The sequence below is a fragment of the Coccinella septempunctata genome, chromosome 5, assembly GCF_907165205.1.
Source record: "Coccinella septempunctata chromosome 5, icCocSept1.1, whole genome shotgun sequence".
Taxonomy (NCBI): Eukaryota; Metazoa; Arthropoda; class Insecta; order Coleoptera; family Coccinellidae; genus Coccinella; species Coccinella septempunctata.
The window spans coordinates 29,045,173-29,073,026 of NC_058193.1; the positions used below are offsets into that span (position 1 = coordinate 29,045,173).

At 36.5% G+C, this 27,854-nt stretch overlaps 1 protein-coding gene across 3 annotated transcripts in view; it reads right to left on the reverse strand.

Moving 5' to 3' along the window:
* LOC123313542 (5-hydroxytryptamine receptor 1-like) overlaps nt 1–27,854 on the reverse strand; it is a 149,435-nt gene that overhangs the window by 13,074 nt on the left and 108,507 nt on the right. For all 3 annotated transcript variants that reach the window (XM_044898470.1, XM_044898471.1, XM_044898468.1), the window contains exon 4: nt 580–1,809. In XM_044898470.1, coding sequence (XP_044754405.1) covers nt 580–1,452 — 873 coding nt within the window. In that variant the 5' untranslated portion in view covers nt 1,453–1,809. The remainder of the gene's footprint in view (nt 1–579; nt 1,810–27,854) is intronic.

Genomic DNA, 27,854 nt, shown 5'->3' on the forward strand with positions numbered 1-27,854 from the left:
TTCGTAGCATTCTACACGTAGATGTAGGGTTTCTTCTCGCCGAAACGGTGATGAAACGATCCTGAGCAGGTGTTGTTTTTCGTCGCCCACCAAGCCTTGATTTCAAAGTCGAGATATCACACTTTGGCTGACTTGGAGCCTTTCCGCTACAACAACCTGAGTTGCCCTATTAGCCTCAGCGTTTGTTTATTTACATACGGCATTTTCCGAAATCTCGTTTCAAATCGAAGCCGTTGATAAACTGACTTCATTTCAAAATAAGAACATTCATGAAGAATATGCAAAGAACCAAACTTTAGAAAAAAGGCGACCAGATTGACGAAATGTCTCATTCTGATTTTTATTGGATCGATTCAAGTTGTTATTGAGTTTTATATGATTTTACAGCGATTTTCTCGAAGATTACATACCTTTAAAAACGATTGAATACGATATCCCTAACTCTTGTGGAGCAGTTTATGTTGAGAGCTTTCAATTACTTTCAATTATACCTACTTTAAAATAATTGTTTGAAATTCTTCATGACATGAATATAAGGCTATTTTGTTTGGTCCTACAAAAACTGAATTTTGAACTCACCACTGTATTGGTGCTGGCGGTACTAGATCTGTGATTAACTTTGATCGCGTTGGCTGGAGAGGGGCTCTGACTAGAAATTCGGTGCTCTGGTGGCCCTCCCCCATTCTTCACATTGACTTCGAAGTAGCAATGGGTCTCCAGATGGCTCTGGGCCCTCTTCTCCTCCATCACAATCTTCCTGGCAGCTCGAAATATCTTATAGTAAACAAGCATCATCACAGTTAGAGGTATATAAAAGCTACACAGCGTGGCATAAATTTGATACCCTACGTCTTGCGATACCAAACACACTAAATTGTTCTGATGTCCGTCTTCATCTGTTTCAGTGTGTTCGTTACCGATTATTAGAAGGGGTGGCAGGGATATACAAGCGGCGAAGAACCACACTAATATAACCCAGAGTATCATCCTTCTGGGCGTCCGTTTCACGCCGTATTCCAGAGGTTTCGTTATTGCATAATATCTATCCACACTTATCATACACAAGTTAAGAATCGAGGCCGTACAACTCAACACGTCGAAACTGACCCATAGATTGCACACGATCTCACCGAACAACCATTTCCCCTTGATCTCGTAGATCATGGCCATCGGCATGACCAAGATGGCGACGCATAAGTCACTGACAGCCAAACTGACTAGGAGGTAGTTGCAAGGACGTCGCAGTTTTCTCACAAGACACACAGCCACGCAAACAAGTATGTTCCCGACAATAGTCCCGATCATTATTATACTCATGATCACCGTGATCAGAATCGTCTCAGTTTGGGTATACCCGGAGCCTTCATCAACAAATCCATACACAGAGATATTGACCACTGATTCGTTCAGATTGTTGGCAGCCATACGAAAAGTTGCGACCATATCATTCATGTGCACATGCGTAATTGGTACCTCCTGGGATGGTAAGACGTCTTCACGACGAATATCTCCTTCGTTCCTTCATTCTCAGATTCAAATGAGATTTCATTTCAGAATTTCTCCCTTTTCAATTTCGGTTCAGTCTCTAGTGCAATTTGTTGGTTTCATTTATTTCAATTTGAACATACTTCCCCGATCTTTAAGGTAGGAGCCAGCTTGATGGCTTCGCGTTTCTTGCACTCGGAAGTCATCCTTCCGGAAAAGAAATTAGCTGTAGCATTGATCCCATCTCTCCATAGGTCGATATTAAATTCCTGGCGATCCTTTCTCCAGAAGCTGCTTGATAACGGGATCCTCACAGCGTTGTAACTGGAAATAAGGAAGGAATTAGTATACTGAAGAAACCCATTTTGAATACGTTTGCATTTTATCATTCGGACTAGGAAGTCAAGACTGGATTATTTCTTCGAATGACAGCATCATTTTCCGTCTACGTTTAAGGTCCAATTTCTATGTAAACCTTTCAAAAATTGTTTTTGTTTGAGTCTAAAAGATAATAGCTATAGCACGGTGGTTAGGTGAGATTTCTATTGGGAATAAATTACGTAGTGCTCAAGATATACTTGGTGAAACATCTTATACAGTATGTGCCACTTGCCAACTAACAGTCAGTGCAATTGCAATAATTGTGTTATCAATATTTATAATAATTAATTCATAATTTATGTTCTTATTATGTGTTATAACAGTTAAATAAATGGAATTTTTTTGTCACTAATTGTAAAGTCCAATTTTCGTCCCAAGTGCATAATATTTTACTTTTTGCAACTAATTACACAAAGTAAGAGGTATCATAACGTCAATCAGTTCTAAAACATGTTATTTCGCTTGAATTTTCAATTTATATATGCAAGAATACTTCACATCAACTCTAAAATTATGACTTAAAGCAATACTTATCGTATTTAGCCGATATATCTTCTGTCACAAGGACAGAAAATGAGCTTTAGCAACCCGAGACTGAGACTGAACGACTGAACAGAGTGAAAAACTACGAAATTGTGTTAAAATAATATCATCCAGCACGCAGAAGCCTGTTCAGATCTCTGTAGGAGTTGAGGGAGGCCTGATTTTTCTATCGGTCATCCCAACACTTCTTTAAGGAAGCGAAAGCTGGACATCATACAGGAGACATATTAAACAGCATGAACAAACGCAACAACGTCATCTAAGACAAATAATCCACACCAGATGGTCCCACAAAGTTTCAAACGCAGAAGTCTTGCAGCGCGCGAGTTGTACAACAATTGAGACTCAAGTAACGAGAGCCCGACTCAGATGGAGCAGCCACATTCTGAGGATGCAAGACACAAGACTTTCCAAAATAGCTCTTTACGGCGAATTCACAGAGGGAGCTCGGAAACCAGGAAGCCAGTGTAAGCGGTTTGAGGATATACTACATCAATCCCTAAAATCGGTTAATGCCAATCATAACTGGGAACAACTAGCGTTAGATAGATCACAGTGGAGGTCTTTGATCCACAGTTATAATGGGGACTCGGGAAGAATACAGCGGCGGCCAGATCTGGTTGGTGACTATCCATGCCCGGAGTGTGAAAGGATCTGTAGATCACGGCTGGGTCTCTTCAGTCACAGGAAGACACACAGTCGCAAGTAGCCCTAAGAAACTAGGATTTGATAACACCGATTTTTTTTCATTCTTTTTGTAGGTTTAATCTCGGTAACGGGATACAGCAATGATGATGATGATGATGATGACTGTCTGTCTCAATGGGTTCATGACTGGCCTTCCAAAACAAGAAGAAGATTTGTTTATTTTTGAAGTTTTGTTTCGAACTTTCATTGAGACACCTCTTGATAATATTTTGCTGTCACATATGTTGCCACAGAAATCTCTGACTAACTTCGAGTTTCACAAAACTTTGATTGCTCGATCAACGATATGACAGTCACTCGATTTCCGAAACGAATTCAATGTAACTTTTTCATTTTGAAGAAGTAGGAATTGAGAATCATTGAATAGACGTATATATACATAGATCACAATTTGATGCGAGAATGATATTCTAAATGCATGAATTGTCGATTGAAAACAAATTGACGTTTATTCGCCAATTAAGCGTTGATTCTCCGATCAAGCTTTGTGAAATCGGGGATTAACCTTGAAACATCGATGTAAAAAACATTCATATGTTTCTTCATACATTGACTCATCGATTGTAGATTGTAGAATTTAAGGGTAGTTGCCACATTTCTCTTGCAAATATTTTTGCCTGAAAGACGTTTGCTGCTGAACTTGTCTACACAGACTCCACAAGGAAGATGAAAAAGATTTGTTCACTTAAGCTGAATGATAATCATATCACTAGGTGATATTTTGTTCACACTTCATTGAGATAGTTACATATTGTATGGTTCTGGATCGAAGGCTGAAACCACGATGTGAAGAACATCCATCCACAGATGGTTTACGCTATTAAACATCGATTGTAAACATACTAGGCACTATACTACCAAGTTGAGCAATGATCGGCTTGTTTAGACCCAATCTCCCGATAATTTCCAATTACGTGTAACTTTACGAATGAGTTGAATGAACAAGCTGTCCTAAGAAAAGGGCAGTGTAATTTCCATCAAACTAAGTCCGCCCACCAGCGTCCTATCTTCCTTCATTATCTATGTGGACTAGACCAATCGATAAATTACTGCAAACCTGATACATCTCAGACGATGAGATATACCTATACGTTCAAATTTCGATCATCCAATTTGCCTGCTACGCAAAATCACAATCGGGCGTTTGTTCTCGGGCAATTCAGACCAGTAAGAGCAACACTTAATTGGAGTAAACACAGTTAGAACCTACATCCTCTGTTCTAACACCCTCCGGTTAGGGGGAATATCATTTTCTCACTTCACGGACGAATTCAAACACGAACCTACGTCTTTGATTACTCCTGACTTCTGCACCGCTCCCTTGGGAGATCTTGAATTTATGCAGCGGTTATACATGCGATATCCCACTCACAAATTGGTTGGTGGTAGCTTGGTAGCTTGATTTCCACAAAGCCGATGTCACTCTTGGATTTAATGTCTGCTCCACCTGAGACTTGACAGTTGGATTAAATATATAGCCGGTTGGGCCTGTCATATGGGGGAGATTCCACCCTGGCTTCCTGCTTATTACCTAGTTCTATTGTTCATATATGATCTTCAATACCAATAATGCTTGGCACAGCTCGAACCTATTTCGATATTGAATCGCGATAGGATTGGATATTTACTTAGTAATTCAAATTATACAATTATCATCCTCCCCGAGGATTGGAGGATAGTTATCTCATTGTATGAAAGAAGTTATATGCAGAGTATCATCCCTTTGGACAGAGAACTGCTTGAGTAACGATTCAAACAAATTGTCCAATTTATTGCACACTTGTGGGGTAGTAGAAATTTCAATTCCTCGTTTTGATTTTACAGATTCAGGTACAACTCTTTCAATTTTCAATATACTTTCTAATACACTTTTTCTTGTTTTTTCAAGAATATAAGATCATTAATTAGGTATTCATTTTCGTAAATAAGGAAAATGAACGAATCTTGTATTTCAGTGTGAATAGCTGAATATTTTCTGCTTCGAAAGCATAATTCTTTATGTAGGTACCCACTAATTGATTTCATTGAACATTCTCGACTCTAATCTTCCCGATATTTATAGCTACATCGATGCGATTCCAACAATATAATTGATCCTTTTTTGTGACGAGAAAATTCAATATTTTTTCAACGTCTAGACGGACTGTTATCGAATTCGAATCAAACTATCATTAGCACTTTCTACGTTCATTTCTCTGAATTGGAACACGTTGTGTGAAAGCCGCGTTCGCTGAATAATAGAAACAGGGAAAAAGGTTATTTGAAGAAATGTTGAGGTTTATGTGCTCTAATAAAGAATTCATATTCATTCCAGAACTTATGTAGGAATGTTAGAACTTAATTCGAATTTTTTCAACTTATATGGAGTGCCTTGACATTCAGACAAGATTTCAATTTAACGTCTTCGGTGAGGTAAAGTAGTTTTACAATTTTGGTCTCAGTAATAACTAACGTGTAAAAACAATTTCAGTATTTCATGTTGAAAATTTAGTGATCATAGAAGGAAAATATCCTACAAAATGAAAGCGCAATTTAGATTAAAATTTTGATTCTATATTCTAATAATAATTAATGATTCCAGTTATCTGAAAATCAAAGAATACCAGCGGCCCTACAGAGCCTCGAAGACCATTTTACCCATATCACATTCTATGCAGAGACTCTACATTAATCCATATACGAGGATATATTGAAAAATTCTTAGCCTACTATAGAACCAAATAAAATTTCAATGTCAAAATATTTTATTACTCAGCATATTCTCCTCTCAATTGGATATATTTATTGCAGCGAACCTGCAACGTTTCTAGACTTAAAAAAAATAATTTCTTCTTACTCTGCAAATCAGAACTCCACATCTTTTATTACCTCCTCGTTGGAAGAAAATTTACAACATTTTTTAAACTTTTTTTCAGTTGAAGAAAGAGATGATAGTCGGATGGAGCCAAATCTGATGAAAAAGGGGGTGTTCTAGTAATTCAAACCCTAAATCACGCATTTTTTGCATGGCAACATGAGATTTGTATGCAGGGGCGTTGTCCTGCAAAAACAAAACACCTTTGGATAGCCTTCCGCGTCTTTTCTCTTCCTTTTTTTCCCGTAGAGTAGTCAGTAATGTCGAATAGTTATTGTTCTACCTTTATTCAAAAAATCAATCAATCCCAAAAAACTGAAGTAAGAACTTTTCTAGCAGATTTTTTGACACGACACTTCTTAGGCCTTAGAGAACTAGAGTGTCGCCATTCAATCGGTTGTTGCTTTTTTTCTGGATCGTAGAAATGTACCCAAGTCTCATCCATAGTAACAATTCAGTTTAAGAAGTCAACATCGTTTTCAAATCGAGCACAGATCCAACACGCGATTAGGGATCCATTTTGCAGCAATTTTTCTCATGTTCAAATTGACGTGAACTATATGATGAACGCGTTCTTATGAAATATTGAGTGCTTCAGATATCCGTTTTAGCCCAATTCGACGGTCTGATACAATCATGTCATGAACTGCATCGATATTTTCGGGGACTGACACAGACACTGGCCTTCCCGATCGGTCATAATCTTCAATGGAAAATTTACCTCTTTTGAAGCTTTCAGTCCAATTTTTCACGGTCGCATACGAAGGACATTGATCACCAAGGATATCAAGCATATAAAAATCTGATTACTTCTTAACCCCTTCAAAATACAAGTACTTGATGATGGCTCGATACTCCAATTTTTCGATTTTCACAATTTCGGTGGTTCTTTTTTCTTATAATTCATTGCGTAACTATGGTTTACTTTTTTGACCTCAAACTTCACACTATGGTAACGCATCAATACATCCTCGTACAATCATAAAAATGAATATCCCTCACTACTTGATTTCTACATATGAGCATTCCAACGGAAAACCCTTTATATAAAAGCAGTTTTCGATTAGAGAAAGACAAGATGTCGCTTGCTCAGGCTCTGCTCTATTAAACATGAATCTGAGCTTAATGCGGCGTTTTCGAGGTCGACGGCAAAGCTTTTAGATCACGAAAATTAGGAAGATTAGTTCAACCTCTGAATTCGCAACGCATTAATAACGATTTTCAGATTTGTATCAGAGGTGTTATTTATGCGTTACAAATTTTCCCCACACAATACCATATAATTCCACGTTGCAAACAATACAAGGGGTGATTTGTGGTTGGGGTTTTATTTTTGTTGTTACTTGCATACCTATTATATAAATTCGACGTTTATCGATTTGTGGGAGTTTATTCGAGAGGAAACTTCTTGAACACAATAATTTAAAACACAGTAAAATTTTTTCTCTTCATTCTGAAAATTTCTCTAATATGTAGACAGAGGGATCAGGAAATATCTCAATGATAGCCTACCAACAACACGATTGCAGTCGTCATGAATAATAATGAAATGCAATTACTTATATATACCTACTCCATTCACTTTTATTTAAGCACTCGGTTGGCCATGGAAATTTGACACATTTCACTCTGTTTAGTACGAAAATGTGGTGTTATGAAGCTTGTCAAATCATTTTTGGGTTTTAAATCCCTAAAGCTATGTTGCCCGTTCTACGTAAAAGTTTCTGTTATTACGTAATGTATCAAAATGTCGAATCTCTTCGGAAAATATGTGACGAACATAATTGAAGCAATAAAGAATAATACTGAGAAGACCCATAGTTGACTTCATTCTCCCGATACTAAAGTTTGTTAAGTAGCGAAGTCGATATTGAAATATAGCATAATTGAAGTTTATTCAAACTGATTGAAGGCATACCAAATCCAGTTATTTGCATGGAAAATACAAGAGATCAGTATAATATCATAATATGTACTAGCTTGAGGAGAGTTAATGTTCGTTATCTTCTTTGGCTAAAGTTTGAATACGTTATTTCAGTTGTAGATTTCAAAAATATGAATCCGAAGATGAAATGCATATAATGCAGTGGTTGGGAATGGGTATCTCCCGAAGGAATTACCAGATAAATACAAGAATGTTAAATTCTTCAACAAAAATCATCTTGCATCAATATAAGTGAAAGGAATTAAAGGAAGTTTCAAGTCAAGATGAACTTCAACTTTGAAGGAAAATTTCACATGAATAAACAATTAACAGGACAGAACTGGCGCGTATTTGTGGCTGTTGATACATTGATATAATAATAATAATTATGCATTTATTGGAACCTTAAGATATTCACAATGTATAAGACAAGTCAAATGAAAAATAGAAAAATCAATTTTCGGGAACTTATTCTACGATAACATTCATCGAAAATCCTGTAGTAAACTTTCCGCATTAATTCATTCAAACATAAAATTCTCAAATGCCACCACTTTTTTGGGTCTCCCAATAGAAGGAAATTCTTTGTCATCCTCTTCATTCACAATCTTTCTGATTGTGGAAATATTCAGCTGAAATATAAGTCGTTTAGATTCAGATGAAACATTATATAAATTCTCTTACATTTAATATGTCGCTACCGTCTGACGTATTGTGGATTTTAGAATATCAGGGTATAAGTATTTTAATGAGCGGACTTGAATTCTAAATAGCACTTCCTGAAACCCTGTCTCTTTTTTTCAATCACTTTCGGCATTTTCGTAATAAAAATTGATTTTAGTTGTGGCAACGGCATTATGACATTAACGACATTTCATGAGTACCAAAGTACCAACCCTACTCCGTTCTAGTTACAAAAACTTGAGAAAATTATTTCATGGCCAACCGACTGCTAAAATAAATGTGAATGGAGTATAGGTACTTGCATTTCATAGCTTAGTTTGAAAGGTTAGGAATATTGTGTGGTCACTCAAGTCTGGATTTTTGTGATACCACACTTTTTATGAGATAATCAAAAATCTAATATTTGTGCTACTTAGACTGAATCACTGGATAATGAAAATTGTATTATAAAGAAGAAACACCTAGTCATTTTAGCCATTGTGTTTCTTTTATTATTTCAGCAGCTATTCCGTTTTCGATGGAAAATTCAATGCCAAATTATGGAGCAGTGCTCGATGACAGATATTGAGTAGGGTATTGCAATAACTGCCGGCCCTTCTCAAAACCCATACTTCCGCCCGATAGGGGTGAAATTTGGGCATTAAAAAGCAGATATTTGTTTTGAAACCGGAAAATCCGGTGCACGGCTTTGGTGCCCCACCCCGTATAATAATTTATCGATTACTAATTAGTGGTCCATGTCAGATATTAGCGTCATCAGCGCATGATTCTGGATTGCTTTCGGTTAAGATGATCTGCAGTTTCTCTGAACGAACACCCTTCACGCAAACTACAACCCCTGTCGAATTTCCTTGATCTCCACATCGGCGCTGAATAGATATCACTTCTTTGAAACATCAGATGGACTGAAAATTTGAAGAAAGCTTCAAAACATCACCAGCTGAAATTGTTGACAAAAAAAAAGGTGATCCCTGTCGAATGAGCCTTTATGATTTGAGTCAAAATCTTACTTTTCTTGTTAAAGATCGATTCGAACATACATTCTATGCATACAGGGTGTCCGGAAACGTTGTATAATACTGAAACTGGTGATAGACTGTTCAGAATATTAGACTTTCACCTAAGTCGAATTCCTGCTGTTTCCAGATAGTGGGCACAGCCTTTTATAGAAAACCTTCAATCTGGTGAAGATTGATAGCATATCTGTCAGAAAGAGAAGGCTAAAATCGAAGCAAACTCGGCAAACTAACTGAGAAGGCTGACTGTTCATTCAAAATGAAAAATATATTCTGTAAAGGCAAAACTATCATCTTCCTCCAGATTCTAATTCCCAAGGAATTATTTCATTAATTAAATGCACAGAAATTTCATGAGCAGAGGTAGAGTTAATTGCTTGTTTATAAGTATATCTTTTTGTTCGGTACCAAATAATTTTACTTTTTTCTTCACCCGCCTGAAGATGCTAATGACTCATGTTAGTAAAAATCATTGAAGGTATTCAGTTTTTTACTTTAATTGGATGGATGGGTTTTCTTTGAGTATGGGCCACATCCACATCAATTCAATATTATAATTCCGTGGCCGTCTACACCTTTGTAGGTAACTTCTTGTATTCCTCACAAGCTTGGACCGAGAAAAAACATATCGCTTTCTCAATTTGCGATTTTTATATTCAATACGTAGTTGGCCATCTATTCCCCCAAGTCATTTTTCACAATGTATAGTTCCCGTCGAATGAGAGTCGTATCAGAATCAATTCTCGTATTTCCTCTTTCTGCGTTCCCAGAAACCATAAAAAATTCCCGGCAGAGAAGAATGAACTCCTCAATCCCTCCATTGTGGGATCAGACCGCCCAGAAATCACTTAATAGGATAAGGGAGCTCTCAGGTTCTCAAGAGCTAATATTGATAGAGATTTCTCATGACAATTGCATTTCGGTACGTTATGTTGTGATAACGCTTATGTCCTGAGGTCCAGTGATTGGTAACTAGATTAGATAGACAGAGTCCTTCATAAAGGACTCAATTGGAAGGAAATTAGACCGTTCCAACAGCTGTGAATAATCAATTGAGAATGTAGTTATGGTAACCAATCGGTCCTGAGTACATAAAACGAAGACAAATAGTACTGGACTAATTGGTTTGTTTCAGCCATATTGGACCTATTATATCCACTCCAAATAGATCGAATACAAGGGGTCTCAAAATACAGGGTCTTTATAAATGATTGTTACATCGCAGGGATGGCCAATTTTGAAATTGTAGAATGCAACTCTGTTTAAAATATCTACAGAATTAACCCCAAAACAAAACCCATTACAGAATCGCACGAATATTTCAAGATTCCTGAGGTTAAAAGAAATACTTTTTCTTGTACCATTTTTTCTGATTCGTGTCTGATAAAAAGATATAGCCATTTTAAGTTTTCATAATGAGCTATATGCCACCCCTCGAGTGGCATTCCCTCGAGAAAATTCCCTTCAGAATAACAAGCTAAATCTATGACACTACACATCTGCGGATCTTTTAAACATAGTTGCATTCACCCAAAGTATCCAATTTTCCGAAATCACAGATATTTTATATTTTTGAACATCAAATTACTTGAAAACGGCGCATTACAAGAGAAAATATACAGGGTGTCTGTAAACAAATGCGAAGGACTTAGGGAGATGATTCCTCGATGAAAATAAGCAGGGGTAGTTCCTATGAAGTTTTTTCGAAATCGACCACCCTTCCAAAATACAGCCCTTGAAAGGCAATGACTAGTTGACAACTATACTTAATATGAAGCACTAAGTAGATTTTACTCACACTTTTTTTTTAGATTTCATAACTTTATTATTAGGGGTTGAAAATAACCCCTTATGATTTTCCTTCAAAAATTGTTTTCGTGGTATAGATTTTCGAAAAATAAAATTCTCTTATGGTTTCCCATTCCCTTCTGGAGAAAAAAAGTCTTTTCCAAAAAATCGATATAGTCGATACTTTTCTCAGAATAAATGAAAACTTACAAGCAGTATACGAAGGTCCATGAGGCAGAGAGTTGATGCATGTATTTTAGCGGGAGCTAGTCATTCTATGGATCACATACGATAAAATGGAATGAACAGTGATAAGAACTGCTTGTAAATTTCAATATATTCCGAGAAAAATATCGACTGTATCGAAATTATGCGAGAGACTTTTTTTCTCCAGAATTGAATAGGAAACCATAAGAGAATTTAATTTTTCGAAAATCTATCCCACGAAACCAATTTTTCAAGGAAAATCATAAGGGGTTGTTATTTTCAACCTCTAATAATAAGGTTATGAGATCTAAAAAACTTTGTGTTCGTAACATCTACATAGTGCTTCATATTACGTATAGTTTATAACTCAGTGTTTTTCAGAACCCGTAAAAAAAATAAAAACTGTTAACTCGCCATCGCCTTCCAAAGGCTGTATCTTGGAAGGCAGGTCTATTTCGAAAAAAATTTATAGGAACTATCCCTGCATATTTTCATCGAGGAATCATCTCCCTGAGTTCTTCGCATTTGTTGACAGACACCTTGTATACAGGGTGTTCCTAAATTGAACGTACAAATGAAAAGGGGAGATTCCTTAAGTGAGTTTAAGAAAAAAAAGTTCCATAAACATGGGGTCGCAAACGTTTCGTTTTCGAGATACAGAGTGTTGAAGTTTGAATTTTTTTTTGGTGAGCAACTGTTAATTTGAGAAAATGTAAAAAGAAGCTTTGTTCTTATACTAAACTTTTCGGTCTCTTGTAGTTTTGTCGTATCTACCACAGATTACAAACTGGCCTTCCTATCATAGTTACGAGAATTTCGAGAGAATCGTTCAAATTTTTTTTTCTCGAAATCGTTGGTAGATACGACAAAACTACAAGAGACCAAAAAGTTTAGTATAAGAACAAAGCTTCTTTTTACATTTTTTCAAATCAACAGTTGCTCACCAAAAAAAAGTTCTGCAGAAGAACAGGTGGCAGTGTAGATCTTCTATCGAAATTGCCATGTCACGTGGTGAGAACTCTAAAATGTAATATCTATGCCAAATTTCAGTTGAATATCTTGTGAAGTGTAGATACCATGAGAAAAAAACTTGAAAAAAATTCAAACTTCAACACTCTGTATCTCGAAAACGAAATTTCCATGTTTATGGGAATTTTTTCCTTAAACTCACTTAAGGAATCTTTCTTTTTTCGTTTGTACGTTCAATTTAGGAACACCCTGTATATACTTTTATTTTACAAAACGTTCAAATAATTATTAGATAGCATCCAACTCAGTTTCTAAAGTTGAGTTCTTCGAATTTTTTGTATCTTTTTTGGTCAAAATGAGAAAACTGGAAGAAGTGAGTGATATCTTGTGTTCGAAAAAGATTCATCAAATAAATGGAATGGAATTCATTTCATTCGAGGAAACCGTTTGTGGGATAGAACTAAAAATACCATTTTTCATGGTTTTCAACAGCCTGTATCTCTTAAACCGAGCCGATTCGAAAGAAATGGTAAAGGAAAAAAGAAGTTCTTTTTACCTCAAGAATCTACTCTTTATATACTTGTACGAGTCAAAGACTCACTCAGTATAAAACAAATTTTATTTGGAAATTTCTTTCGTAACTTCAATGATTTCGAATGTAAGCTACTTTTGCTGAGAACGTCCAGAACTGTGCTGAAAAATTGATGTCGGGGTCTTCTGAAAAATCATTATTTGACCAGTAGCTCATATAGATGTATATCTTACCCCTGCCGAATACGAAGAACAACGGAACCGTGAAACACAGAACTGAAATCATCGGAAACTGATCGACCTTGTCTCTCCCCCGAGATTGTCAGTAAACGTTGCGGAAACTCAATACAAAAAGCAGATTGTTCCTTGTATGGGGGAACTCCATATTCGGTAGTATTTTCATTCGGTTATACCCTCGAGGAGACGTTATCTGTGTAGCCTGATGTCGGGGTGGCTTAAGGCGATAGGGAATTTTTATGAAAATGAAATATGTCAAATCTAAGGTCTTCTTCATCCCGATACATTTCCACTGGCATGGACGCTTAAGCCCCGCGAAGATCGAATCCAATCTTGTACTCAGGCTGTTGTTGGGGCTTATTTACCCGAAAATATGCTCTTGGGATAAGTGGGGATAAGTTACGGAGATCAGCTTCAGAAGCAGCGACAGGGGTCATGAATCAGAAGACGTTGGAAGCGCACCTATTTGTTCGGCATTATTTTCCGCCTGTGAAATCAACCGAAGTTCGTTTCACTCAACAGAAAGGCATAGACTAGCACCTATGCAGTAGATAGAATAGTTGGGAAGCTGAAGAGGGAAATTCGTGATTTACTCGAGCGTGTCAGATTAATATAAGGGGACATACCTTGGACCCTGTAGAGTACCTCTACTAAAAATTAGACCTGCATATAGGGGGAATTGTCTACGACAGCCTGTCAGAATAGTAAAAAAAACGATCATTGTACATACTCGAGCGTGTCAGATTAAGATATATGTGGTTAATTACATGTTGAAAAGTATACATTCTCTTAATCTGACAATTTAATAGTGTCGAAAATGTGTGGGATGGCGCGGTTGCGGTTTACTCATTTTGAAGCTAATGATTCAAGAATAACGAAAAAAATATAATCTGACAGTTTTAGCAAGCCGAAACAATAAAAATTGGCCGTAAAGGTCACAAAAATCAGTTTTTTTGAATTATCTCCTGTCCTGGGCTTCAAATCTTTTTCGCATTCATTATAAAAGTTGTAGAGCATAACATTTTTACGAAGGCGTAGAAGGGCCACATAATATTTTAAAAATATTTTTCCTTAAATTCCGACTTTGAAGTCGGAGTTTAGTTAAATTCCGAGTTCAAAGTCGGAATTTTGTTAAATTCCGAGTTCAAAGTCGGAATTTACTAAATTCCGACTTCAAACTCGGAATTTTATTCACTTCATACAGGGTGTTCTACGATGACGTAGATTTGTTCCTGAATTACAGTTTGCGTTTCTACAAATAGTCAAATTCATATAACAAGGTGTTCCCACATTTATGATGAATGAATAATTATGTACCTACACAGGGTGTACATTATTATTTGAGTATTCTTCTATGAGAGGTCATAACAATGATATGACAACCTTTTACAGACATGACATGACATGACATGAAAATTTTTTTAGACATAACTGGTTTTTAGGTATATTCCGGATATTTTATGAATAAATTTCCTTCTCATATATACTCGTGAGGCTCAATGGACAAGAAATCAGTACACCCCGAGGTATACACCCGGTGTGCTTTGATGTTTCTTACATGAAGAGGTCATTACAACGGTGAGAAAACCTCATATAGGCAGCTCTATGATGAATTGGTTCATTTCCAAATATGCTGAGATATTCACGAGAGGATTCAGATATCACAAAATAAACACGCGTTGTTCTTTAATAAATATTGAACTTGATGTATTTTATTGGAGAAAATTGTCATTAGGTCCATGTTTTTGAATAATTATGAAATTATGGTCGTAGACAGGTAGAGGTAAGGTTGGGCACAACCTCCCCCCTCCCCAGTACTGAAATAGTAACCATAAAATAACATCGAGCTCCCAGGCCCCCCCTCAGTACATACATATGGAGAAATAATCTATGTCGTCGTAGAACAACACCCTGTGCATCGAGCCTGTATCAGTTTCGAAGTAAATAAAATTCCGACTTCAAAGTCGGAATTTTACTAAATAAATACTAAATAAATATTACTAAATTTAGTTAAATTCCGACTTTGAACTCGGAATTTTGTTAAATTTCGACTTTGAACTCGGAATTTTGTTAAATTTCGACTTTGAACTCGGAATTTAACTAAATTCCGACTTCAAAGTCGGAATTTAAGGAAAAATATTTTTAAAATATTATGTGGCCCTTCTACGCCTTCGTACATTTTCAACAAATATTGTCCCAAGCAATTTTTTCTACGTTCAAACGTTTTTGAGATATATGGCGATTAATGCGAGGTGTTTAGCGATACATGCTGAAGCGGAAACTCACTCGTTGGAAAATAGTACTTCTAAGGTTCAGGTACAGACAACATTAAAATTTTCGTGACTAATTTCGAAATTGTCATCATAGAAATATCTTGTCATTTTGACAATTGTAGATTAGACTGGGACTCTACATTGACCTTGCCCTTTCCTATGTGTGGCTAAGCTTCTCGCCCTTATCGCCCTCTAACTCGAGAATGGTTAAGAGTATGTAAAATTGCTTCACACAAAAGTTGTGTAAAATTTTATTATCTACAACTTTCGTGATGAATACAAAAACGATAAAGGGTACAGGGAGGGAAAAAATCGAAAAAAAGGGATTTGTATCATCTTCAAAGTGTAAGATTGAGAAAACCCCCCCTGATTAGTGTCAGATTAATGGGTCAACACGTCTACATCACCCAGATTAACCATCTGTATGAAAATCTGACACGCTCGAGCATGTACAAGTTACGATTTTTTTTTACATTTTCAAAGGACCGCTGTGACCTTGCGTCACGTCCAAATTGTCAGTCCCTTGAAAAGTAGCTTCCTTTGGGTCCAATTAACATATCCTCCAAAAATCTGACACGCGGGAAATTTTTTTTTACCATTTTCAACTCTTACGACCAGTCCCACCGCGCAAACTGTCAGATAAGCATGAATTCATTATCAGAGACACGTAGAGCATAAACAGTATCTCAATCTGACACGCTCGAGTGTGTACACCTGACGACTTTTTTTTTACATCTTTGAGACCCTGCAGACGCTTTCCCCACTGCTGAAAGTACATACATCATAGAACCTTTTTTTCTTTCTACCATCTAATCTTCAAAATCCACTAGGTCAAAAAATTCAAATTATGGAAGCTTTCTGATTATAAAGTTTTTATTTTTTACAGAGGAAGACGCTTACTACTCCACTGCTGTGGTTTTCCAAAATATTCCCACCAAAAGAGTTAGTTTTTCCTCATGCGTGAAGACCATTTGGAACTTCTTCAGAATTATTGATAATCTTCCAAATACAAAATTGACCATTTTGAGTTCCTGAAATTTTGGTAATCTAAACCTGAAATCACTTGATCCCAAAAAAATAAAGTTTTATCGCAACAGTTACGAATACCTCTCCATCTTTTGGATAGCAGTTCTGCTATCAAGATTTTTTACGAACAAAGGATATGTCCAGATGAGCGAAAATAAGAATTCGATGTGAAAAGTACGCTTTCTACATCCTGTTTTTATGCAGGAAAAAACGGAAGCCGCCTGAGTAAATTTGTATTAGAACAGGAGATATATCACATATCAAATGGAAAGTTAAATGGCAAAAAGAAAAGTTCGCGTCATGTACATAAATTTGAATGGAACAGCGTTGTAGGTATATAAAGTTATAAAAGTTTCGTAGTATGCTTATTCGAAATACTCTTTCCATTTTTCTCTCTGACGATCGAAAGAGCAAATAAGAGACTTTGTATACCCATGGAACTCAATTCATGCGGAATTTATTTATTGGCGTTTTTGAAAATGGATGGAATGAAGACATAGTCGTTATTTTTGGTATTTAATTCATGAAGAAAGTTGTATTTCTATGTTTTTTCATCCACCAACATCTGTTTTCATTTTATAATCTTCAATTGAATTTTTTTCGCAAATAGTGCACTCGACGAATGAAAAAAAAATCATGGTAGTGTCTTCTCATCAATGAGAAATTCATAAATGCCAACTGATTTATCTGTGCCGATTTCCCTTCACGAATATATGGACGAAAATAGGTCGCAGAAGTTCTAGAAGTTTTACATCGAATCAGTCTTTTTACTATAAAGCAATACAAACTTCTATCAGAGCAGCACGGCTTGAGAACGAAATAAAAAAGTTTTTGTTGGAGTGCTCTCATCTGGAAAAGCCAAAAGCTAAGTTCGACCAATCGCTAACAGGGTTGTTCGAAGAATTGTAGCACCTGTTGAAAATTTCGAAGAGTTATTTGTACATTAGGCGAAAGCACCGCTGAAATAGATTTTCCTTTGATCGATATCAGGGAGAGAAACGCCAATTAAAACTTTATTGAGGGAGAATTCGATTCGAAATCATGTTTCATCATTATTTTAGGATCGACTCGTTGATTTATGATAACAATAATAATTGCTACTAATGAGGTGAAAAAGGAGTTATTGAAATCTGCCTATATTGGCCAGTTAGTGAAATTTTTTTCCTAAAATGTGACTATTCAATCACTCATTTCTTGTTCTTTATAGAAACTACTGTTGCCTAAAAACTTTTTGTTAGCAGCATGAGAGAAGGCAAAAAAGGTATAAATCATATATATTTTTCGGCCATCCCACAAAACGCCTTCTAATTTTAGCTTTCGAAACCAATAATCAATAGATCAATCTAACATCACGATCCATTCAATTCTTGTATTATTCTATGTATTAGGTATATTTCTACAGCATGTAAATTTTTTATTCCCATCGATACCTCAAATGCTCTATTGAGTCTATTGTAAACATCAAAAACTGGTTTTGCATCAGCGTAATAGTTGCGTCGACATCATTTGCTAGAGTGGATTGCAGAAGGTACACTTGAATTCAATGAATTAGCTATTCATCACCATCCCATTTTCTACATCAGTAGTTCACCGGTCACATCATTTATTAGATTTTGTATGTCATTTAACGCTTGGCAAATTCGATGCATCACATGAATTTAATTCGGTGAATATTGAACCTGTATTATGAATTCCCGAAAACTCCATTAATATATTATGATTGAAGTAATTCTTATGCCGTATATAGGCATATTAGAACTGATGAAGAGTGGGTTAAAACTAGATTTTCGGCAGAGTGAAATAGCGGTCTCATCAAAGCTCTGAAAAGTTACAAAATTATAGTATAGATGAAGAATATATTACCATTACCTCTAGTAGAGATGACAGTTTAAGCTTTTTTCATACAATTACATGGATTCAAAAGACATAATATCAATCTTCGTCTCTCTGAGCTCATAGGCGGAAATAGGGAGGGCAGGGGAGCCATGCCCCCCCCCAGATGTCCATGGTGCCCCCCAGAAAAAAAGAAAAATAGGAAAATAGAATTAAAAAACGGCTGTTATGGAGCATTTTCGTTGTTTTTCGCCATTTATAGAATTTTTGTACATCCTCTCCACCCAACATCTTTACCTCGGCGGCGGTCACCTCAAACCTCACTAAAGAGTTCCCCCCCCCACAAAAAATGTTTATTTCCACCTATGTCCGAGCTGATACCAACATTTCACCGAGGAGATGCTTGTCATTACTTAATGATTTTCATTAGATAAAAAACTGTAATAGTGTAAGTGACATTCTTGCAAGGATCAAAATGCATCTTCAGCTAATTCAAGCTTCACTTGAATATGATACACGAATACGTACATGTGGACCTGTTTTATGACCAGCAACATGGCCTGATTTGAATAATATACTTTTGGAGATACTTGAGAACATATATCTCAAATACTCCTGTGAGTAGCCTCAAAGAACTCTAGCAACGAATTAAGCAATAAATCAAAAATGCGACAAATTCAAGCCAATGTATAAGTTTCAGACCAAAGATTATAGAGTTAGGTCAACTCTATGTCAATGTTATATATAGGAGGATGTATTGATATCTAGTTAGACTAGACTAGTTCCATGCATAAAAAAAAATATTGCGTTACTATAGCAACGAAAGATAACTCATTAGAAGTGTCAGTGTGAAGTTTGAGTTCAAAAAAGTAAACCTCAGTTTCGCAATGAATTAAAAGAAAGAAGATGTCCACCGAAATTGTGAAAATCGAAAAATTGGAGTATCGAGCCATCATCAAGTACTTGAAAGGGTTAAGAGGTAAGCAGATTTACGAAGATATGCTTAATACCCTTGGTGATCAATGTCCTTCGTATGCGACCGTGAAAAAGTGGACTACAAGCTTCAAAAGAGGTAAATTTCCCATTGAAGATGATGACCACTCGGGTAGGCCAGTTTCTGTGTCAGTCCCCGAAAATATCGATGCAGTTCATGACATGATTGTATCAGACCGTCGAATTGGGCTAAAACGGATATCTGAAGCACTTTCATAAGAACGCGTTCATCTTATAGTTCATGTCAATTTGGACATGAAAAAAAATGGATCCCCACATGTTTGAATGTTGACCAAAAGCGTGCAAGGGTAGAAGCATCGCGTTCGATCTGTGCTCGATTTGAAAACGATGTATACTTCTTGAACCGAATTGTTACTATGGATGAGACTTGGTTACATTTCTACGATCCAGAAACAAAGCAACAATCGATGGAATGGCGACACTCTGGTTCTTCAAGACCTAAGAATTTTAGTGTTCAAAAATTTGCTGGAAAAGTTCTTGCTTCAGTTTTGGGATTGCCATGGAGAATCATGATTGATTTTTTGGGTAAGGGTTTTTCAACAGCCTGTATCTTTTAAACCGAGCCGATTCGAAGAAAATGGTAAAGGAAAAAAGTGTTTCTCTTGACCTCAAGAATCTACTGTTGAAATATTTGTACGAGTCAAAGACTCACCCTGTATAATTTTCCTTTCATCTTATTGCAATCCCCTAACATACGCATATTTATGCCAAGTTTGTTCGTTGTCGTTGTGATTTCCATACCACTGGTTATACCCTCACACCCTTATCCAGGAAAACTCGACGCATGCAGCGCCCTTAAAATTGGCAGGCGTGACCACTTTCAATTCCAGGGACGCATAATTACATACAATCCGTTTCATTTCCATATCAGCGGAAAACACTGGCGAAATGTCCCATGTCCCTACGTAAACATCGCCTCTCTCAAGTGCCTGACAAGAATGTTTTCACTTGTTCGGGAGTCACCTAATTGAACCCCGGAAACTTGTTGCCAACAAGATGAATATGTAGTAGAACTTCCTTTCAATTCGTCCCAGATACCCGGAAATCCCGGCCGAAGGAAATGGCATAAAGTTTTCGAGTTATGTGTAACGCTGGCGCCTCTGGAATTTGTAGGTATCTTCTCGTACCGCACGTTCTGCTATTGACCGAATTTGCATGAAGTTGTCGGAGTTTCAAGTGTGTAAATTCACGCGTGGCATGCTTCTGTGATTTTTTCCTGCATCGCATATTGGAGAGGAATGAATTTGATCATATGTGAAGGATGAGATGCGAGGTGATTATCAGCATCCAGCAAACAGTTTTTGGAATCATCAATTTCGACGAGCTTGATCATCCAATCGATATGATCGACAGAGCTAGATTAGATTACACTAGCAGGCCAGGAGATGCAATTTTTTGGACCGATTTGCCTAAAAACACCATAGTAAAAAGAAATCTTCAACTTGTACAAATGAACTGCTACACATGAGTTAGGGATATTGACTTAAATTGCAAAAAAATATAGTTAAAATAAGATTTTTGTGATGAAAATTCATATTAATATGATGTCAAGTTGCAATTTCATTTCGCCTGTAGGTCCGCAGCGTATACAGGGTTGTTAAGAAAAATCGAGTAAAATAACGAAATTTTATTCCCAGAGAATTCAAGCATTTTAAGACTATCAATACAATGTATAGCCTCCACGGGCATCAATAACAGCTTGACATCTTCCTTGCATACTACACACGAGGTTGTTGAACATTTGTTGAGGAATTTGAATCCATAAACGGGGCAGAAGCTCTCTTAGATCATTTAAGGATTCTGGGCTAGGTTGATGATAATCTTATCTTCTTTGGAGCATATCCCATGCATGTTCTATGCAATTCAAATCTGGTGAGTGCGGAGGTATTGGTAAATGTGGAATACCAAGCTCCTCGCGCGCATTCTCAACTGTTGCTGCACAGTGCGGTCCAGCGGTCTAGAAATTGAAAAGTTTCACCAATAGCAGCGTGAAAATTTGGCACAACATTGTCAATGACATGCTCCCTATAGTGTAACGCGGTCATATTCCCAGGACAAATGTGTAGATCTGTGCGACCAATGAAACATATATCCCGGCCCATACCATAACACTACCCCCTCGGAATGGATGGACTTCTTGGATATAGCGACGATTATGGGGTATGCGTGGGATTGTCCATACCCTTATTCTTCGAGAATCTGAAAATCGTCCATATCTGGATTCATCAGTGAAAAGGACACTACGCCATTGATCGTTCCAATTGATATGTTGCCTTGCCCATTCCAGTATTTGACGCTTATGGTCACGTGTCAACGGAACTCCTCTTAATGGACGTCTAGAGTCTAGAACCTAGACTCACTTCTCTCAAACGTCGACTGATGGTTTCGATGGAAACTTGGTCCCCATCTGTATTTAAAAGAGTATTCCTTAGCATTCTACACGTAGATGTAGAGTTTCTTCTCGCCGAAACGGCGACGAAACGATCCTGAGCAGGTATTGTTTTTCGTCGCCCACCAAGCCTTTGTCTTTTCAACACGGAATCTGTCTCCCTGAACCTATTCCAAAGTCGAGATATCACACTTTGGCTGACTTGGAGCCTTTCCGCTACAACAACCTGAGTTAGGCTACACTGTAGCATTCCGATAGCCCTATTAGCCTCAGCGTTTGTTAATTTACGTCTTGGCATTTTCAGAAAACTCGTTTCAAATCGAAGCCGTTGATAAACTGACTTCATTTCAAAATGAGAACATTCATGAAGCATATGCAAAGAACCAAACAGAAAAAAAGACGACCAGATTGACGAAATGTCTCATACTGATTTTTAATGTATCGATTCAAGTTGTTATTGAGTTTTAAATGATTTTACAGCGACTTTTTCGAAGATTACATACTTTTAAAAACGATTGAATATGATATCCCTAACTCTTGTGGAGCAGATTATTTCAACAGTAGATTCTTGAGGTTAAAAGGAGCACCTTTTTCCTTTACCATTTCTTCTGATACGGCCCTGAGAAAAAGAACATTTTAACTTTTCAACTCTGGAAAAACAAAATTACCTTCATATTAACTAGCTGAATTTGTGACAATATACACATCTGTGAATTTTTTTAACAGAGTAGTATTGAGCTAAAGTTATCGATTTTTCAAATTTCACAGATACTTGATTTTAATTTTTGAACATCAAATTACCCGAAAACGGCGCATTATACGAGAAAATATGAAGAATACATTGATTTTACAAACGTTCAAATGAGATAGCGCCAAACTTAGTTTCAAGAGTTGGGTTCATTAAATTTTTGGTATTTTTATGGTACGTAATGATCATAATGAGAAAACTAGAAGGCGTGAGTAATATCTTGTGTTCGAGAAAGATTAATGAAATAAATGAAGAAGTACATTCCGAAATTAATTTCATTCGTTAAAACCATTTGAGAGATAGAACATAGAACTTAAAATAAAATTTTTTTATGGTTTTTCAACAGCCTGTATCTTTTTAATTGTATCGAAAAAAGTTTTTCTTCTGACCTGAAGAATCTACTGTTGAAATATTTGTGCTAGTCGAAGACTCAACCTGTATATGATTTCGATAAAATTCATCTCATTTTGAAATGAATACAGCATTGATGGAAAGTTATAATTAGAAAGGCATCATCCTAATCTTCATCATTCAAAAAAGAAGCAATTACAAACGACGAAAATGAAAATTTCCAATTGAACAATAACTTTTCATTATTTCAAGAAGTTTACCGCCCACCCCAAACACCACCGGAACTTCGTGAAAGTAGGATGACGGGCAAGGGTTCGAGGTTAAACGTTAACAGAACTAATTTTTATTTCATTAACAACCCCCCGAGACGCGGATGTCTAGAAAATTTAGCCCAAAGTTAACCGTTGATACGCCAGTCCCAAATTGGAACGGAAATTGTTACAGAGCTGAGGGATCATTGAATAATTACAACAATGTTAGTCCAGGAAATTTGCTCAAGGTGTGCGGTATGCAGGATTGGATTCCCTGCGAACTTCAGATCGAGCGGAAAGGGTGTAGGGTTGGCATTTCACAGGAAGGAATAAGGGTAGGTAGTCGAACATTTTTCACCATGGCAAAATAATTTCTGTTTTGAAGATTTTGTTCGTGAATGCCTTTTTGCATAAAACAATTACTCTTTGGAAGCAAGTATAGAGAAAGTTTTTACTTTCTCATGCTTGCATACTTTTCTCAGGAAAAAATTGCTTTTCAGGTACCATCTTCATGGAGCCGCGACCTCTAAGCAATGGCTACTCAAAAAAACAAAATTATATGAAAGAACTATTCACATGCACGCTGACAATTTACTGGAAAACAGTCATATCATGCAAAAAGTAACAGTTTGGGGTGAAACCGTATGTTTAGAAAATCTTAAGTAGACAATGAGTTGTTTTGCCAAATATATATTCTATAGGATGATTTCTGAGTTTGTCTTCGCTCAAACAGTTTCGAAAGATCCACACCTTTCAATCAATTGTTGTATTTCTAGAATCCTTAGACAAAACAAGGTTGACTCTGATATTCAATTGTGATTACATTACATTCGGAATAAATTAATTGCTTTAGTTCCCTTATTAATTTTCCAACGCGTATAATACAAACTGCCGTTGTATTTTTATGCAAATTGAACTTCACATCAGAAATAAATTGAATCAGCGGGAAATTTGCTGAAAGAATAAAATGCATTTAAATGGATTCTCACCCTTTTCATGGGAGCATTGATTTGTTCACATAGTTCGAATTCATTCGCAAATAGATTCATATTTGTATGTGTTGTTCCGGAGTTATGTGGAATAGGAAGTTGAAACACTATTTTAATTGGATTATTTATTGAAAATATTGTCTCGTTTATATTCCACTAGAGTAATTGAATCGAATGTGCAATGAAATATGAATTTATGAGTGAGTAATTTTTTATGAATCAACCTGTGTTTTGAGTATCGCGCTCATCCACATAAGATGAGTGTAATAAGAAAAACATTACTTACTGGGTTAGTAGAGTTTCACCTCGGAAAGCAAAAACAGAGTTGTGATACAAAATTTTAAAACTGAAGGTCCATCGAAATTGTGTCAATCGAAGCCATAGTCAAGTACGATATTTGAAAGGGTTGAAAAGTAAAACTAAACAGATTATCCCAAATATATGTATGCATATCAGGAATGCCGGTTTCTTTCCTATGTGAGGAAATTTCTCTAAATGATTGTGAATATGAAACTGAAATATTCTATCCAATTCAAATGTACGAATCCACTTTTGATAAATCTGATAAAGCTAAATGACTTTTGACGAACTTCATCAAACTTTCTCCTCTTTGTATCATTTGCTCTCCGTGTATGGTTTTTCAAATTCTTTATTATAGACATAAATATTTATCGGAGTGATTCAATATAAGTGGCCATTCATCCTTCATATAAAACCCTCTAATTCAAATAGTTCCTCAAAAACCAATATGTATTCCATTTAATATAGCAATGAAAAGTTACGATGTCAACATAAAAGGAAATAAATTAAAAAAAGAAGCTTCAGGTTAAATTTTTCTTTATAGCTTCTTCAATTTTCATTATTCCCGATACGGATGACAAAACTTTTTATACCATCCGTTGTACAGTAAAAATGGTTGTAAATATGCAGACTTTTGCATTTAAAATTTGTCTCGTGATGGAAAAATCTCTGACGGATAACTGATGTTTTTTTTACAGACCCTAACTCCATTGTGTGGAGTCTTCAGCGAAGAACCTCGCAGATTTCAGGACATAAACGCGCCCATATTTTGTGTGCTGACATTGAGTCAAATTTCATTAAAATGAGGAATAATTCCAGACCACCAAGGATGCAATTTTATGGGCTGGCATCTGAGGATTGCAATTTCATCTGAATTTTACTGTCTGGCGGATTTAATCGGGAAGATTTTTATGGTTCAGATGTGCTTTGAAAGGATTTTTCGGTTTGAGACATAATTCGCGTATAACAGAGACGAGATATTCTTGAATAATATTGAAGGGGTTAACAAGCTCGATAATGCTATCTGTTCTGGTGAATCTGAGTTGAATAATTACGAATTCAAAACAAACTACAACAGGACATGTCCATTCATTCATTGCTGTATCCCGTTACCGGGAATAAATCTACAAAAAGACAAAAAAAGACAAAAAAAAAGGTGCGAACAGACTTATAATTTCTTAGGGCTAATTGCGACTGTCTGCCCTCCTGTGACTGAAGAGACCCAACTGTGACCTGTAGATCCTTCCACACTCAGGGCATGGATAGTCACCAACCAGATCTGGCCGCCGCTGTATCCTTCTCGAGTCTCCATTATAACTGTATACCAAAGACCTCCACTGTGACCTGTCCAACGCCAGTTGTTCCCAGTTATGATTGTCATTAACGGATTTCAGGGATTGATGTAGTATATCATTAAACCGCTTATACTGGCCTCCTGGTTTTTGGGCTCCCTCTGTGAATTCGCCATACAGAGCTATTTTGGGGAGTCTTGTGTCTTGCATCCTCAGAATGTGGCCCCTCTACCTGAGTCGGGCCCTCGTTACTTGAGTCTCAATTGTTGTACAACTCGCGCGTTGCAAGACTTCTGCATTCGAAACTTTGTGGAACCATCTGATGTGCATTATCTGTCTTAGATGACGTTGTTGCGTTTGTTCAAGCTGTTTAATATGTCGCCTGTAGGGCGTCCAGCTTTCGCTTCCGTAAAGTAGCGTTGGGAGGACGACTGCTTTGTCTTGGTCTTCAGATTGAGGTCGTGATTTTGAATCACTCTGAGCTTTAGCTTCCAGAATGCCCGTGATGCCGAATTGATACGGTTGTGTATTTTCGTGTCTAGGTTAGCCCTAGTATTTATGAAGCTTCCCGAGTATTTGAACTGCTCGACCTGTTCTAGAGTTTCATTCTCCAGGCTGATATGTGTTTGAATGCTTTCTGGCGGACTTACCAGGATTTTGGTTTTGTCGATATTGGACTTGTAGGTATAAAGTGTTTATAATGGAACTTGTAACAAAGTAAATATCTTTCAACTCGTATTTCACGTCCTTCCATTATAATGTTCAGGGGATATTCACGGGTTTAGGACTGAATAATAACAACTTTCTTAAAACAAAGTCGACGTTTCGTCGATATATTTCGACTTTCTCAAGACTAAAAATTGAGACAGGAATAATAGAAACAAGAACACAAACAAATTATTAAAGCTGCATCTTACCTAGTTTTGTTAGTTGTTTAAAATATACATAAAAATCATAGTATGTGCAGGAATTAGAAGTGAACTACCTTTACTCAAAGTCTTGAGAAAGTCGAAATATATCGACGAAACGTCGACTTTGTTTTAAGAAAGTTGTTATTATTCAGTCCTAAACCCGTGAATATCCCCTGAACAAAGTAAATATCTTCAAAACGAAATGATAATATTGATTACATTTTGCAGGCAACTATAATGAAGCATAAGGCTTTTGATGCCATATTTTTCGTTTCTATTGCGTTTCGATTTTCTCTTAATATTTCCACTGATTTTCCAAGACCTTGTTGTTTCGAATCCGTACAAATTGAGTTTTAGTTTGAAGTTTTAAACATATTCACTTCACTGAAAAAAGCTGGGGTATGCTTGCTGAAATGTTGAGTAATTTTAGTTGATGAAAAAACCCGAGAAATGTTCTACAATAACGACACGTGAACAATTTAAATGAATGTTTCATAAAATAAGCCAAATTTCCGAAGAAAGAATGAAGTCATACAAGATTTTCGTTCAAACTTTCTTCTTCTATTGGCGGACAAGACAATTTTAGTAAATTTAAAGTGTAATAAGTCAGGAAGTTGAAAAACTCGATATTTCCTCGATCAGAATAGCTTCCTGAGTGAAACCCTATCTATCTTGAAGAACCAACTTCAAACACCTTTCGTCAAGTTTCAAGTAGTTCGAAACTTGAAACAGCTATTTATCGTGGTGGAGCTTCATTAGGTGAAGTTCAACCCTTACATCCCAATTTTATCCTGAATAATCGAGAGTTTAACAACGTCGTTAATTCGTTCGAACGTGAATTAGAAAGGACCTCATCGTTTTCGGTTCTAGAGCCGTCGTATTTTATCCGGTTTGTTTGAACCCGTCAGCCTCGGTTGAAACTCAAATATCAATTCGATTACCAAGCTGGTTGATTGCCTCAGATGCCCGAAAGGTCCTTATTTTTGGAATCGATTCTTGGCCTGTTCGGAGGTTCTAACATTTCATTTATATGTAGAATATGAGGAGTTGAAAAAATATCAATTATATAAATATCTTCAAAATAATTGCTAACAAATTTGCACAGTGAAATGAAGAAGTGGAGGCAACATATCATTTTTCTACATTTTAA